The 17,848-nt window shown below is 39.3% G+C and overlaps 2 protein-coding genes across 2 annotated transcripts; both read right to left on the reverse strand.

The window, feature by feature from the left end:
• Positions 1–2,133: 2,133 nt before the first annotated feature.
• On the reverse strand, positions 2,134–8,998 carry rad21l1 (RAD21 cohesin complex component like 1; the record flags this gene model as incomplete). The annotated part of the gene is made up of 13 exons (XM_083895559.1): positions 2,134–2,310; positions 2,507–2,581; positions 2,787–2,897; positions 4,461–4,606; positions 4,694–4,775; positions 4,878–5,107; positions 5,290–5,397; positions 5,542–5,643; positions 6,617–6,721; positions 7,307–7,410; positions 7,738–7,837; positions 8,357–8,486; positions 8,852–8,998. 13 exons carry the CDS (start codon positions 8,996–8,998, stop codon positions 2,134–2,136), a joined length of 1,617 nt encoding a protein of 538 aa, XP_083751685.1.
• Positions 8,999–14,131: 5,133 nt separating this feature from the next.
• Positions 14,132–16,500, reverse strand: opn7d (opsin 7, group member d; the record flags this gene model as incomplete). The annotated part of the gene is made up of 5 exons (XM_083895289.1): positions 14,132–14,620; positions 15,090–15,424; positions 15,553–15,680; positions 16,130–16,292; positions 16,410–16,500. 5 exons carry the CDS (start codon positions 16,498–16,500, stop codon positions 14,132–14,134), a joined length of 1,206 nt encoding a protein of 401 aa, XP_083751415.1.
• Positions 16,501–17,848: the final 1,348 nt, after the last annotated feature.

Below are 17,848 nucleotides of genomic sequence, written 5' to 3' on the forward strand. Positions count from 1 at the left end.
ATGAATGTACACAGTCTAAGGTCAATGAACACCCAGCAGCCAGAGAAAAGTTTGTTTTCACAAGATGCTGAAACATGGGCCCAATTTCAGAATTCATTCATGCGATTCCTTAAAAGGTCCGTTGTGTAATATTCATAGAGCTCCGGATGTCAAATGACTTTTTCTTTGAGCCGCCATGTTGGCAGCCTCAGGCCTTGTTTAGACTGCAGCCCAAATCTTCCCGGATTTGTTTAGCATTATCCCATCAGAATCTGAACTTCTTGACCAACTGTTTACATTATAGATCGCAAGTGAGTAGATCCAATCTGTGTGTGTGCAGGAATAGTCTAGTCTTGTGTGGATTTCTACATGTATAGTTACAGATCACGCCCTGGAAGTAGCCTAAAGAAAATAAACAAAATGGATGACAGCCTGTTACTGTCCGGGATGCTTAATGTTGCATCGGTGTTTGACTTCTGGTCCTGCTCGTGCTGAATTCTGCTGAATTGAAGTGGTCATACGGCAAAAACCAGAACACTTGCATACTTTCTGATGGAGCAACAGTGGAGCCAGTACATGATGCAAATGGAGTCAGAGTTGGAAGCTGACACATTGACTTAAGTGGATACGTATCACTTCCGATGCCACGACGGAGACACTACCTGATGGATACGAGAAGACACTCTGAAATCCTATCTGATCAACCGAGACGTTCAGATTGAAAGGCATATGTAAAACTCTGAAAAAAAAAACCCCACCTCCATATGTGGTTTGAATCAGCTTTGGCTTTTTTTTGGCTCTCCAGACTGCCAAGCTCGATACAATCTGGATATGCTTAGAAATCTGACTTGGACTGCAGGGTAAACAAAGCCTAAGATACAGCAAAAATAAATGGGACCAGTGCTGGATCTAACCTGTCAGAGATAACCGTGCACCTCAATTCCAGGGAAATTAACCGGATATGTCACAAAACTTTAAATTTATTGGATCTTTAAAATGCCCCTGGGGTGCTTTCTTTTGTTTGGAAGCAGCTGGAGAGGACATTACTCCAGACCTGGACTATCCCGACATCTTTATCTTCCCCATGAAAGATACTCCAGTCACGGAAACTTCACACGAGCCTGGAAGGGAAACAAATGGACACAATATAAAAGGAATAGTGGGAGATAATGAATCTTGTGGTTGATGCCTTAGTGAACAGGTGTGTTCCAGCAGTCCAGGTGGAAAGTCATGAATGTGTGGATGAGGGTCACAGTGAGCGTTCTGTGAAGGATTCTGTGATGAATCTGATGTGAAACTGAAAGAAAAGAAAAAGGAGAGAGTGACATCCGGGTGAGTGACATGGTTTGTTACCATGAAAATGATTACTCAATTTTCTAATATTATATTATGTATGTCAAGCCTCAATGTCAAATTGCGCTTGCAGTAAAAACAAATACAGAAAAAATTCAATCATACTTACGTAACCAAATATGTGTTTTACTTCTTGAAATAGATGCTTAACAAAGATGAACAGATGGACATGAGTCAAAGTAAAACCTGCATTTTAAAACCATTTATTTTCAACAGCTCAGAACAGATCTTACTTACAGGAGGTAAAGCCTGACTGTCTGATTTTTCTGTTATTTTAGGAACAAATACATAGGAATTGATAGAAATGTAACACTTACTGAGCACACAAGAAAGTGCAGTCCTAAAATACCTCCAAGAATGGCTGCATAACACGAGGTGTTGCAAATATAAAACAACAATTAAAATATAAATACTTTTAAATCATTTTTGAGATTATCACCTGGAAAATTCAGAGCAGAGGAACCTGCTGTCAGGAATCGTACAAAGTCAAAGGACTAACAAGCGTTGATAACCTCCCCATTTCTCACAAATGAAAAAGTGCCAAGAACAAGCACAGAAATATGTGCAGCCTTCATGAGACTCAGGTTTTCTGCATGTTTGCCCAACTAATTAGGATAGAGAGTTAGAATACCCCGGTAAAAACACATCAAACATATGATGTAGTTGTGTTTTAACAGGGGAGATTATTAATATTATTAATATGAATGTATTTATTGATTTATTTTGTGCATATTAACCTGCCAAACCACTGTGATTCAGACTCGGTAGAACCAGAACTGTAATTTGTGAATTGTGAGTTTACTAATCGTAGAACTTGGGTCCCGGTGTGACGACGATGTCCTCATAGGGGGCGCTCTGATGGAGGTGCAGGGCTTGTTGTTTTTTCAGGACGAGCAGACAGAAGAAAGTGTTTGCAGCCTGGAAGCGCGTGCTCCCTGCACAGAGTGCCTTCACACTGAATGTGGCGTCACTGTTGGTCTGACACAATCACACGCAAGAATTGAATTATCCCTCATCCCACTGAACACTTCTCATCTTACTCATTCTACTGTGGATACTGATTTTTATCTGTCCTTCAAAGAGAGCATGGGCTCTAGCTAATGACAGTCCTGTGTTGTGGACATGCAGTGTGAGCTTAGCTGGTGTTATTGTGAATTTATTTTTAGCTTCTTACTTTCAGACTGTTCAGGAGCTTTTGTGTTCGCATGGTTATACTCCTCTCCCCGAAGTCCTGGCTGTCCAGCATAGACTGCAGGTTACAAAAAAATGGACCAGAATTCACTCAGGGATGCTGGGCACATCTCCAAACAGCATGTGAAATTAACGGCTGCCATCTGTCAAGTTCTGATACAGTGCTGTCCATTTACACAGATAACCATCTAATATTAATTCACTTTCACCCTGAAGAAAAGACCAGTGAGACTTGGAATCGAACACAGAACAATTCCCATCACCTGAGTGTGCAGAGTTGTTGATGGAGTCTCCTGCTCCAGGCGAGATGGATGGACAAACATGGAGTCCTCTGAAGGAAGTTTTGGACAAGTACATTCTGACCTGTCCTCATCCTGATAAACACACAGCATAAATGATAGAAAGTCAAACTTCTTGAGAAGTTGGGATACTTTCAAAATAAATAAATTAGAATGCGACATAGCGGTAGGTCAAACTATTGATTTGGTGATCTATCCTCTTCCTTACTTGTGCAATACGATAATCGATATGGCAAATGTCGATATTTTTAATGAACAAATTGAGAGGCTTGAAAGTAAACAGTCCCTGACAGTTTCACTTGCCGGGCGTCGTTACTCAATGTCTCCTTGCAGTGGCGCTGCTCAAATGAATAAGGGAAACCTGGGCAGAAGTTACCTGGCCAAAGTAGAGGGAGTTTATCCACGACCAATACATGGACTTTATGCACTTTGTTCTCTATGTTGTGAATAAATAGACAGATCCTGCACTTTTAACTTTTCACAGATATTGTGATGTATCGCTGTATCATTGTCTTGCAAAAATATTGATTATCACAGAATTGTTGTATTGTGATATTATTGGCATTATGGACCATTTTGTATTGTGTGATTCCCACCCCTAATGTGTTTCATAATACAAATAACAAGATTTAGGTGAGGATTGTCTAAGTAACAGGTGAAGGTATCAAGACCGTCTTGGTTCACCAATTTGTGCCAAACTTTGCGAGAGAACTGTCAGTCAGTTGGAAGACAATGTTTGTCAGTGCAAGATTGCAAAGAATTGAGGTCTTTCATCATCTACTCAGTACATTAAATTGTGAAAAGATTCAGGGAATTGCGAAATCTTAGTGTGTAAAGGCCAGAGTTGGAAACCGCCGCTCAATGTGCGTGTACATCAAGCCCTCAGGTGGAATCTTATGAGAAATCTTTATTCTACTGTGATTGACATAGCCACATGGGCTCAGGAGCACTTTGGAAAATCATCGTCACTTCCACAGTCTGCTGGTATCAAGAAACGCAACCTAAAACTGTTAGGAGTGAGCTGAGGTCTTTGGGGAAGTGACTAAAAAAAGAAAATGGAAGCGTCTTCTATCGTCAGATTAGTCCATGTTTCAGCTTGTAGATGAAAAAGACCGTCCAGACTAATTATGGAAGGGTGTAAAAAAACAACACCAGCATTTGTGATGGTAAGGGGGAACATCAGTGCCCACAACATAGGTGATCTGCAAGTACCGTTGATGCAAATGTTGATATTGACATTTTGGGAGGACATATGCCCTCATAAAGACCAACCATGTCCTTTACCAGGAACTCCATGGCTATTTCAGCAGATCAATACCAGGCCTGATTCTGTTACTTTGTAAACTGTGTGTGTGTGTGCTTGACTGGCCTGGCTGCAGTCTTCATCTCTCTCTTATTAGAAATGTGTGTTGCATCATAAATAGAAGAATTGACCACAGACTCCTGAATAACTACTGAAAGAATGGGCAATCATATAAAAAGTGAAATTGAAAGAAAGGCTTGTGTTGCAAGCATCAATTTTACATTACTTTACTTTGTCCCTTTGGCTGTTAAACAAAGGTTCAAGTGGGTTTGTAAACTAAAGGTGATAAAAGGTTTAAAAATATATATTTGTACTACAGTTATTCAGATACTTACTTGTTGGAATGCTGACTCATTAGGGTCCTGGTTGTTGTTAATTTCATCCAAAGCCGAAATCTCAGTGTAGTGTGTGTTTTCAGTGTTGCCTGTTGAATCCATGACACTGAAGTCGTCTCTGGTGGACGTGGTCACATCCTCCTGAACTTTAGCAGACGTAATTCAGACAGTGTGAAACAACAGGCAGACGAGGGCGAGAGAACAAACAAACTGCTTTGACTTTAAGTTTCTACCTTCTTCTCGGTCCTGGCGTAACTCCTCGACCTCATCACAACCACCAAAATATTTCACATTGAAGACACTCTTAGCAAAGAGCTGAAAAGGCAAAACGAGATTTAACAGCAACCAGAGTTATTTTGACTTTATTACAGACATGATAAAATAATAATATGCCAAATTGCAGTGAGATCTTTTGACCTCATTTATCTGTGGAGTTGGTACACGGGAGCATGGCTGAGCAAAAAGTTTGTCTGCACCACCGCAATCCTTCCATTGCATGAGCTGCACAGTTGGTGGCGCCATGTCCATGGCGGTGAGCAGGTCTGAATAATCAGTTAGCTGCTCTCTGATAAATTCGTTGGTCAACTCTTTCGTCAGGTCCACAACTAATCGACGTTTCCTTTTTGCCTTCCTCTTCTCTTTCTTTGCTAAAAGGTAAAGAGTAAAAGGAAATTTTAGCATAATATTTGTTAGATTTATAAACCCTGTGCACGAGGGTCGTCTCAGAGCGTCACTGCGAGCACTTCTGAGAGCACCTCGACATCTCGCCGCATTAAAATACACATGACTTAAAAGAACCAGAGTGTGTGGGGTGTTTGCTTGTGCCTACAAGTGATGGGCACAGGTTCAAGGGCAAAGGCGTCTTCCACATTGTCGAGCAGGGTAGTTTCATTCACTGACGGTGTTGCTGCCTCCACTGCTTCTCTTCTGTCAGCATCTGGAAAACATACAGTCTAATTTCAGTTGATTGTGTCTTTGAGACTGTACTCTAATGACAGCATTATCCCGTGGTGCTGCTATATCGTCAAACCAAACCATCATGACAGGATGGACTGTAAATAACGCTGATGTATTAAATAACCGTGTTGGTGATCGTGCAGTGAGGGCTCTAGATCTTCATTTCGAGGCTCTTCTGGGATGAAGTTGTTGGGCTCAGCAGGATCACTGGAGCTCATCAGAAAATCTGCAAAGTCATTAAAAACAAAATAGTCACTCAAGCAGCAAAAAAAGGAAATTGCAACAGATAATGATTGACCTTTTCTTGAATTATAAAGATTCTCATTGTTTTTGTGTGAATGTATTCTTTGACAGATACAGTGTGACACCACTGGTGGATGAGTGTAGAAGGAGCTGGGTTGTCCTTGTTATTTGTTTAAATATTTTTTGAGAAAGCTATTTATTTCTTTGTGTCCCAGTTCAGTGACCGAATCCTTGAAAAGATAATAGTCCATAATAAATACTGGCCCTTCAGAGAAACTGAAGGCCAGGCTTCTTTTGTGGTTTCCTCCCAAACCAGACCAGCCTAAGAGATCCCTGTAAAACTGTGACAAATCAAATACATGCAACAGTTTAAACCAGGACATTGTCCTCAAACTGTGGACAAAGTGCAATATTTGCTTGTAAACTGAGCCATGTCCAGGGTACAATTCATGAGTTCAGATTACAATGCCAGGCAAGTTGCATCATATATCCACATAACTTTCATTTTCCCAAACTCATTTTTGGGGACAGCAGGCAGCGATTTTCAATTAACCAGCTCCAGTAAAAACCCATGGCAGACACAGCACTGCCTGCCTGACATCGAACAGCAGGCAGTCAGTGACATTTAGGAGCTGAGAGCACCACTTATCTCCCACCAGAGGTAACTGGCTCCAAAAAACAGAACTAAAAAGAGATAATATTGAATGGCACTAACTTATGATATTTTTTATTCTAAGATATCTGATACTTCTGAAAAAAATAGCTTACCCCATCACCTTATGAAAATGCTCACATCGTTAACAAAGAGTTTACGCTGCCTCCAAGTGGTGAAAATGATGTTAAACATAAAAGTTGAGCAAAGGGTTGCTCGAGTAGACATCAATAACAGTGAAATGTATCATATTATTTCCAGTTATATACAGTGAAGATTATTATAATACATTTTCAGTAGCTACCAAATAAGTCGAATGTTTTATCCTCGTCACCGAAGCCATCTTCCTCCTGAGTGAAGCTCTGGAAGCTCACATCCAGCACTGCATTCTGGTGACGCTTGGATTCCCCTACTCATAAGAACAAACAGCAGTGTCTCTTAGTACAATTCAATTTGCACCAGACTTTGGCTGCACATAAAAATACTTCAAGACAAAAATATTTCTCTGCTTTTGACAGCTTAAAAAAAGCTGACAGTATGAAGAATTTCACCAGTGTAAAGCTGATGTGTGTAAATAGTAGAGTAGAACTGCTACAAGATTATTTTCACAATAATTGAGTACATGTTTGGCCTGTAAAATATTGATCAGTTTTTCTCAAACCTGGAAAAGATGATGTTCTCAAATGTCTTGTTTTGTCCAACTTTTCACGAGATGTTTCAAAAATAAGACATTTTGCTAATATTGGAAGTTACACAATGTTACAATATTTTGTCTATTTGGTTAAATTTCACGTAGCAACAGACAGAGACTGAAAGTGTAAGTATGTCTGCTTTTTAATTTGCTTTTTAATCTGAATTTTATGTCTTGATATAATAAATGTCTTACATATTATCACCCTTAAACTTGAATACAAAATGACACAACACAAAAAACCCTGAATAACAACAGCAAATGGAAATAACACATCAAATGAGAAAACAATCAGGTTCTTACCAGAGCCTGCTACATGTGGAATTGTTTTTCCAAAATCCTCCTTCAGGGTGATCTCCTCATATCTGCTCTGATTCAGTGAAAAATGGTCGTCCACATCCATGTCACTGGAGCCAGTATGAAGACAACATGGTGTGGACAAACACAGACTAGTCATTCATTGGGGCTAGAGAACCAATCAGTAACGCTAATGCAAATGTAAGTAAGGGTAATGCTCGTTTCAGAATTCAAAAGATGAAATTACAACAGAGAACTTGAGTACTGTTTGTTTGTAACCACAGCAGAACAGCAGGCCACTGTTTTCCCTCATCAGCATAAATCCCTGATTTTTCTTTCATTGAAGAAGTGAATACTTCTGTTTAACTGCAATTAAACATAGCAGCGCAAAAAGGGAAAAAACAACAGGTGTGCTGAAGAACAAGATGGAGCTGTACCTTAGGGAAGGAAGCTGGGCATCAAAAGAAGTGAAATCTTCAACCAAGGTAATTGTTTTTAGTGTTGCCTCAAGCCCCTCCTGAGGCATATCTGTCTGACCTGGTTTGTTGAGAGAAGAACAAGGCAAATAACAAACACGAAAAATAAAATGTAGAGTGAATGTACTGTATAGATGAAGTCTTCAGGATCCCACGCTATATTTTGGCTTTTAGTTGCAGAAGATTCAAGATCAGATTCAGACAATTTGGTCCCACTATAAGGAAATTTGAGTTTACCAGGAGTGAAATTAAATGTTTCCCAGTTTGTGACTGCTGTTCTGTGTAATATGTATAACAAGTGTAATATAGGCCACTAATTACCAAATGTAACTGGATTAATCCCAGCTGTTTTTTGGGCTGTGCAGTGGGAGTTCTCATTTTTGTTAGAATTATCCCTTCTCATTGAAGGGATAACACGTCCATTTGACCATAGCTGTCAATTCTCTACATTTACTCAGCAATAATTATAATTTCAGCCAGTCCAATGTGAACACAGAGCTGACCTGTGGTGCCACCGTTTATCATTTCCATTACAAAAAAACCCAAAACAAACAAATCAAATCAAATCAAAGTGTGTTACCTGGCCTGAATGACACTTTTATTTTAAGCAGAGCATAGTTGCAGTCAGCGAGCAGGTACTTGGCTTTTCTGGAGTAGATCCTGACCACACCGAGGAGCAGATGACCAGACGTCCGCAAACCCAGTTTCATCTCCAAAAGATAAGATGTACTTTATTAACTCCACATAAGAGAATATAAGGTTAGTTTGAACTGAACCAAACCAAAAACTAGGGTTCACTCTGGGTTATGCAGAAGCCGAACATCCCCTATACATTGTGGGAACCAAAAACTAAAAATTGTCTTTAAATAAGTATAATTTACTTCTTTAAAAAAATTGTAGATATGAACCACAGAGGAATGTGTTTGTACCCCACTTTCTTTATTTGTATTTTGGGGTTTTCTATTATTATAATAATATATTGTTGTTGTTGTTATTAATACTACTACTACTACTACTACTAATAATAATAAAAATAGCCAGGTACACAACATTAGACAGATCGTTTTAAACGTACCTTTGGTGAAATGATGTCTCTGATAGTTGTCTCCAAGTTGCATTCAAACACATGAGCCTTGGTGAGCTTCCGTTCCCAGTGCGCAGCTAACCAGATTTTGGCTAAAGGTCCTCGCTTGGACGTGAAGAGTTGCGTGTAGAACAACATGTCGGACAGTAGCTGTCACCTGTGACAAACACAACACTGACATTATACAGTAGTCGGGTGTTCGGTGGTGTTTTGTTTTATTTTCTCAATTTTCATTTTACTCTTGAGTTCTACGCGAAGTGTTTCAAACATATGTTGTTTGAAAAAGTCGGCTAGCTCCGTGTTCGCTAGCTGCCACTTCTTCGTTCTTTTTTTCTTCTGTTTTTTTTTTTTAAAGCTAGCATTAACGGTAAACAACATGGCGGCGGCGGCGCCGCGTCTTTCACTTTAGCTCCCAGGTTTAGTAGAAACACATGTTAAGTTAAATGAACGTAAACATTATGTGAAACAGTAGAGCAGGTTAGCAGATAACAGCACATTTCATCCTACCTTCACTTTAAAATTACCGCGTTTTGACCCGAGAGGCGGCGCGAGGACATCAGCGCGAGGACATCAGCGCGAGGCGTAACATGGAGATTCGCAGGTTCGTCCACGTTACTGTTTTTTTTAAATTTATTTTTCTCTTATTGTTTTTACAATTGTTAAATAAATCGAATTTATTTGTGTATTTTATACACAACTGTATGAAATAATATTTACCGTTTCGATTATAAAACACCGAACTCCCTGTTTGCTTCGTTTTATATCAACAGCTGTCAATGACCTTGATACTGTGGAACCTCTTTGTATTTGGCTTTTATCACTTCTTATGTTATTTGAATGTCTTTTATTTCGTTTATACTTTATTGAATGTTGGTTTCATGTGACCTACTGACTCCAAACAAATACCAACAGAGCACCTACCAAATAAAACATGAGGCCGCCATTATATTTGAGTGCTATAATGACCATACTCATCACTTTTATCACGGTTTCAAAATAGGTGTCAAACATTTATGACCTATTCAACACTCTTGTTAATGTTACTGGTATAATTTGTGTTTGCCCCACTATGTTGGAAAATATTTGCTATGAAAAATTTCTATTACATCAGGTTTATTCAAGACATGCTTGAGCATTAGTTAAACTCGTACATTTCACAGTATTCCAATCCAAATGCCTGTGATCACAGACATACAGACAACAAAGCTGGTGGTGCACCGAGATTTCATATATTTTATTTTATCAATTGATACAATGTCATGTGATTCAGTGTTTATTAGTCCCACTGCAGGACTAATAAAGCATCATCTTATCTTTAATTATTATTATCTTATTTTATGTTCATTTTGGAGTGGAACTTTAATTCATGTTACTGGTAAAAACCTGTTTGTCCCACTGTTTCATTTTGACAAATATCTATGAAAAAGCTCTATTATTGCCCTGAGACTATATAGTATATATATTATGACCATAAACTAAAAGAAACATACCTCCTTTTGAGAATAATTAACATGGATATGTAGACTTTTTTGAAGGGTAGGGCATTTGTACAAGGAGTGTCTGATCTGCATAAAGTTGTTTTCCTCTTTATCTTTCTTTAACGTTGTGTTGGTGATATACGTTCTTGCCGGGTATAGCTGTATGTATGTGATTGTAAATTGGCTTTTGGAATAGATGGAAGTCATGTCTTTACATATGTATGCACTAGAGGGCATCAGGACATCACATAGTTAGCCACTGCAGCCAGACAGCCACACTATGCACTGGAAATCCTCTGCTGTCCACCATGTCCTCATATACACATAACACTTAGGGCTGTAGCTAACGATTATTTTCATAATCTAGTATGTAGATTATTTGAAATGGCAGAAAATGTGGGTCAGTGTTTTTTAAACCTGGAAATTATGATGAAGTCCATTAATTGAGTAATTGCTGCCGTCCTGCATGATACAAAGTGATAATGTTGGAGATATTCAATAAGATTTGATTGATTTGGTGTCGGGTGCATTGTTGTTTTACACAATTCATTCCAATATATTTATGTAGATGGATAAGAATTAATTAATCAATCATCAAAGTAATTGTCAGTTATTTTTCTGTCCGTGGACCGATTGATTCATTTTCAATTTGTGTCAGATACAGCACAAGCTAATGATTTGACTCATTACTCAAGCAAGTCCAATACATGAATACTCATTCATGTCGCCATGTGCACTTATTATAACACAGAATCATTTTTGATTAATGCAGGACGGCGTAGATGTGAACCTGCAGGACATGGACTGTGGACTGACTACACCGAGAGGTAAAAGCCTGCACACAAAAGTCGGTGTCCTTCCACCTACATGTATAAAGTGGTTAACAGATGTACTCCCCTTCACAAAAGTGGAGTTTATCACACAGACCATGTGTTTGACCATGAATTTGAGTGCATCTGGCAGCCTTTAAAAAAAATAAAATATATATAGTGATCTCTCAACTCCTGCCTCCTCCTCCTCCCTGCTGACCTTAAAAAGACTATGATGAAGTTTCTTTATTTCTTTCTTGACAGTGTTGTAATGTAATGAAGTACAAATACGTAAGCACAAGTAGAGTTGGTAATGGTCTGTATTTATATCGAGCTTTTCTAGTCGTGATGAGCTGCTTTACTCTACAGTTTTGACATTCACACGCTTCAACGTGCGGTTAAGTGTCTTGCTCAAGGACACGTATAGACTAGCAGAGCCAGGAATTGAACCCACAATCTTCCAATTGAAAGACAACTCGCCCTACCACTGAGCTACCATGGCTCAATCCTAATTGTAATTAGTATTATTATTCAGAAAATTACTTTTGATACTTAAGTACAGTAAATGTCATTTACTTTAAGACTTTTACTTAAGTAATATTATAAAAAGTGACTCATTTTCTGACTGTTTATTGGTATGATTCTTCTCTGAAGATTTTCCATTTTATGGGGTAGGCTTCTATACCTTGTTTAAAATTGTAATGACTTCATATGACGCATGTTGTTGGTAAAGTTTGTGAAACACTGCCTGTCACCTTGCATTGGTCTAGTGTCACTGTGCTTTAAGAAAGATTCAAATGCATACCAAAGTGGCCAAGATCTGAGACTGAGAATTTAAAAAAACGCCAAAATTCATTTGTGTTGTGAGTGAGCTGCATGCCTGCAGCAGTGCAGCTGCACAAGAACAGCTGGTACAGCAAGTCACTGTCTGCACGGAGAGAGAGAGAGAAAAGATTCTGGGTCAATCTGTTTTTTTAGGGACACTGAGAATAATTGTATTGTAGAGATGAAAATCAGGATGAAAAATGCTCAGTACAATATTTTAAGTCTTTCTTCGCATGAGCTCCACAGTTTTTACCTCAGAAGAAAATGTTTAAATGATGCCCTTTAATATTCGAGTGCTGTGCTGAGTAAAATGCTCAGTCCATCTGTCTTCATCTGCCTCTATAAATATGTAAAGTCATCACAATGTAAAAGAATCTTCAGTCAAGAGTCTCACAAATATTTAACGGCAATTTAAAAGGATGGACGAGGTCAATAAATTGTCATTTTACGTAGTTGTATAGGCTTCATAATATTCTGCCTGCTCAATCCTGAAGCTTGTATACAGTATCTCACTGATCCTTTGTATTGGTCAGGTAGAAAGTTTATTCTAAAGACTGTCATGCATATTTGCTTGGACAATCAAACACTATATTGTTTTACCACGATCCAACACCCAATGGCCATGTGTATATATGTCCTTGTTGGATGCACATGCATATTATCTTCAAAGGGTTGGCATACCACCCCCCCCAGCTGTAGCTTTGCTGTCATGATGATTTTGGTGAGTGTGCTCAAAGCTACTCCTCCGAAAAAGGAGTCTTTGCCAAACAAACAAAGATATGATAAAGCTGATGAAATGGAAGAAGTGCACTTCCTTAAGTGTGTGTAGTCTTTCATAACCTTATTCCCAGAATATGTTTCCAGTGAATCTACCAGGCCATACATCACTTTAAATTGTTTAAAAGTGTTTGTTGACATGGAGAATTACCTTTTTTCATCAAGCACTCAGTTTATGTGGACATGAAGAGTGTTGCAGATGTTTTTTTTTAATTACTCTGTTAGATCTCATTGGCAAATACAAATGAAGGCCTTTATGGGAAATGATATAGCCAGTTTATTTGAACTTGTGGAAATGACCTTGTTCCTAAGCAACATTTTCTCACGCACACATATTTGAAATTAGACGGGTGTATTTTCTCCTTTTTTGGTTGTTTGGTTAATTTTCACAGAGGGAAGACGGTGTTTGAAGTTCATTTTTTTTTTACTATTCTAAGATGTAGAAAAAAGGCAGCTGTCAGCATCACAACAGATTCCAGTAGTGACGACATCCACAGAAATTCAGCGCGTGAATATTTGATCATATTTCATTAAGAACCAATTTAATATTATATCAACAGTTAAATGTTCTTTATATGTTTTGAATTTAACTGGTTACATAATAATCATGGTTTCAGACGGACAGGTGACTTTATTAATCCCTTTGGGAGGTTCCCTCTGGGAAGTTAACAACTCCAGCATTCACACACAGTAATGTTAAATTAAAATCTTTTACAGAAGAGAGATTGTAAACAGTTTCTTTGTCTCATTTACAATCCTTCACAATAACTTTGCACAGAGCCAGGCAATATCTCAGTAACAGTATATATTGCGATATAGCTGTCTTTATTATAACAAATGTTCAGTCAGTGCATAATATATCAATATGATGTTCCTTTTTTCCACCACAGATTTTTCTCTTTTTAACATGTTTTTTTTTTTTATTGTCGATTTGGACTGTGGCTATATCAGGATAACCAGTACCAATCTTTTTTCAAATTATTAGGGATTATCCAGATGTTAAGCAGTATGTTCCAACATATGCAAAAGGATCACACAACCTTCTCTCATCAGTGCGCTGCTTTAAAAAAAAATGTCACACATCGGCCTAATTAACCTTGAAGCCGGCAGGGGTTCTCTCATCTCATGTTCTGCTCCTTCTGAATCCTCTTAAATCACAGCGTATTAACATGAAAGTGGGAATGAGCCGACACAGTATATAGGGAGTATATAATATGCTCAGATGAGGTAAGCATATTGTGGATTTTTTGGGAAATGTGAGGCATTTCATAGTAAAGGAGACGCCCTGAATGACATTGAAGTGTCTTGGTGACACATATTTAAGAATTGTCCAGGACCTTTGCTTTTTTGCTGTCTTGTAGAGCACCTTTCCTGTCTTGTGTCTAGAGGAGATCAGCCTGTGGTTTAGCTGAGAGCTTGCTCGTCACCGTCACCTCTCTGTAGGTGGATCCGCTCAGGATGCAGGCAGTCCTTAGAGTCTGTGTCGCGCGGCACATCGGCGCTGCATCGCCAGTGCAGTTCAGACACGCCCCGTAACTCTCCTGCTGTCTGTTTGAGAAGCGCATGGAGACGCCAATGTCGTTATTGTGCTGCGAGTGGGATCCCAAACGTTCTTTCGGTTCGGACTGTGGACTTCCCCTGGAGATCCTCTGCCGTAACATAGACGTGTCTCTGTAAAGACACTCGCGGAAGTTGGGCTTGCACAGCAGGTAGACTATGGGGTTGTAGATGGTGGAAGACTTGGCAAATATGGCAGCAAGAGCGAAGGCAGCAGGAGGAACTTGCGTGGCTTCTCCGAAAGCAGCCCACATGGACACAGAAGCATATGGTGTCCAGGCGACCAGGAAGCCTATACATACTGCTACTGACAGCTATAGAGAAGAAGCATGGAAACAAGTCATGCAGAATATTTTTGAGGTTTCAAACCAGTAGCAAAGTCGAGATCCAATATCTGAAGTATCATCCACACACACGCACTTTGGTCTGTGCAGCTGTTCTTCTTAGGACACTGCATAATTTGGACTGCCTTTAAAAGCATTATCTGTAACTTTAACGATCATCTGTTAATGCTTAATCCTAGAATTAACCCAAACACAATTAAAATCTTATCTAATCAGACATTAGGTTCTGCCTCATTAGGACTACTAGGTTTTGGTCTCCAAGAGGACTACTGGTCCTAACAAGTCAGTGTTTATGCAAAAAAAGGTTGTAAAGAATAAACAATTTCTACACAAACACTCAAGCACAGAACTGTTTATGCATGGGAATGTTCTATTTTATATTAACTGTGCAAAACTTGGAAGTCAAGTATGCTGAAGCGACACATTCATATTCTCTGACCTTGACAATGACGGCGTGTGCATTGTTGGTCTTGGTCTGCGGTGACACATGCTGCTGGACGGCCTGACGTGACCCCCGTACTGTCAGCAGAATGAAAGTGTAGGAGAGGAAGATGACGGTGCAGGGCAGCGCATAGCAAAAGACGAACAGGCAGACGATGTACGACAACGCTGAGAGATCGTGATTGGGTGCGTGCCAGTCAATGCAGCAGGCTGTCCCGTAAGGTTCCGCACTGTACTGGCCCCACTTTGCCAAGGGCCCTATAGCAAACACGGATGCGTAACACCACACTCCAGCCACCAGGAGGCGGGCGTGTGATGAGGAGAACTTGTTACCTGATCAGACGGGAGATAAGGACAAAAAAATGGTCCGCAGTTATTGTGGTTGTTTGTCAACACGTGCTTTGTAAAATCTGCAGGTGTGGCAGCAACATGCTCGTCATTTTAATGTGTTCTTCGCTCACCGTGGGTAGGGAGGCAAACTTTAAGGCAGCACACTAAAGACAGAGCTGTGAGGTTGGTTAAGCTGCACAGGCCAAACAGGACTCCACACATAGCATATAGCTGACAGGTGAGCTCTCCAAACAGCCACCTGTACACAGAGAATAGGGCAGACATTTCAGTATTGCTGAACATGCTCTTTGTTTGATTAGTCAATCAATTGTGTGGTTTATAGGTTGCCAATAAATACTCGAAGAAAGTCCTCCTCACGCATAGACCGTATATAAAAAGCTGCGTTGCTGAAGTGTATTGAATAGTTGAATAGAAGGTGACGCCAGTAGTTGCAAAAAGAAGTCAATTTGAATGGAAGTCTACGGGGAAATACGTCTTTATTTATAACATCGGTAAGCATTTTATTGATGTCGTCAATTGCTAGTTCCACATGAACATGATCAGTTTTGTTCTAATTCTATTCCAATATAGAGGAAAATGGACAATAAAGCCCAACGCATATGAATGGACACAAGTGAGATATTTGTCAGTCTTGCTCAATGAAAAACAGAACATTTGACTTAAATAATACATGAATAATAGACACACCTGTGTGAAAAAGCTGAAGGAATTGCCAGCGGAAATAAACTGAGTGTCATCCCAAGGTCGCTGATGGACAGATTGATGATGAAGAACTCTGCTGGCTTCAAGGTCGACCACTTGTGATATGCTACATGTAGCAAAGTGCAGTTTCCTATGAGGGACAGAACACCTTAAAAATAAAAAGAGAGATTGAGCAGTGCCGGATTATCTTTGCATTAGTGGGGACTGCATGGCGTCCCCCAAAGGATCAAGACAGCAGAGATTATCTTAATGTGTGCAGACTTACAAAATACGCTGTAGAGTGAGCCCATGAGTATGTCAAGCTCCTTGGAGATGGTGGAGGCAAACAAAGCAGACGTGTCCGAATTATTTCCCATCTAAAATGTTGTTTACACACACGTTAATTGTACAAAGTGCAGTAATCGAAAGACTTTACAGAAACTCAATACTTGAGTTAAGTTGTTGCAAGCTGGAATACTAAAGAAGTATTCAATTACTGCAATAAAAACGGTCTGTTCTCTGTATTTAAACTGTTTTTGTTGCACTATACTTGTGGCCTGCAGGATCAGATATAGGAACAAATGAAATAGCCCCCCCCCCAACACACACACACAAATAAAATAATCCTTATAAAACATGAGGACAATTCGCATGAAATACAAATAAAGAAAGCAGGATTGACAGATGGAAAAACAATAAGGCTGTGTCTGTCAGGATTTACAGCAGGGGATGATTGGGAGATTTGCGGCTAAACAACAAATCAGTTATGATGACGATAACGCACAAGTCAAATTTGAAAAAAAAAAAAAAAAGATGGTGAAATTTGTCGGTTTGTCCCCAGTTGACACGTGTCAACTCATGATCCGAGCATGCACATGCGCAAATCAAATAGAACAAATGGGGTGATTCAGAAGATGCAAGAGTGGTCAATCTGCCATGAAGGAGAGCTGACAGTAACTCAAGAAGAGAAAATAAATTATCTAAATAGACCGTTGGAAGAATCTTAATCGTGTCCTCAGCGTCAGCTGAAGCATGTCTATGGCTTTCAAGCCCCATGTTATAAGTCATACTCATAATCTAGGAAATCATGTTCATCTTGCCTATGCTATTTACGATCGAGATGATTGATATTCAGAGCATCGCTTTGCTTTAGAGGAGAAGGAAGCACGGCATGAGAACTGGGTTCTGCAGAGACAAATCTGGAGCAATATTTGGGAGCTCTGTCAGACATGATGCAGACTCTCAAGGTCTTTGCCAATCACACAGGATAATATGAGGCTTCATTACTATGCAAGTGAGCACCACAATGTCCAGTCAGTCTGAGTGCAGAAGCAGTTAAGTAATTGTGACCAGTCACTCAGTATATGAACTCTACTGTTGTGTCAACATGTGCATGATTTTGTTTAATACAGTGTGTTCTCTTGTATGTAGCTACTATAAGTTAAGAACAAGCACATAAATGGCCCCTTGCACTGCAGCCATTTTGACACATCATTCATTCATTTAATTCTGTCACCTTATATCGACACATCTTATCAGTTGATATTGATTACGATTACATGCATGTACAGTCATCATGACTGAAACCAGACAGTAAAATTCAGAACAGTTATTTGATAATAATATTTTGACACATTGTATATTGAGCGTCTGTTTTATGTGCCATTGACAAAAATCAACAGTTGTTATTTTGTCATTGACAGAAAGACAGATAGATGTGTGTTT

This window comes from Microchirus variegatus, assembly GCF_963457635.1.
Source record: "Microchirus variegatus genome assembly, chromosome: 9".
NCBI lineage: Eukaryota > Metazoa > Chordata > Actinopteri > Pleuronectiformes > Soleidae > Microchirus > Microchirus variegatus.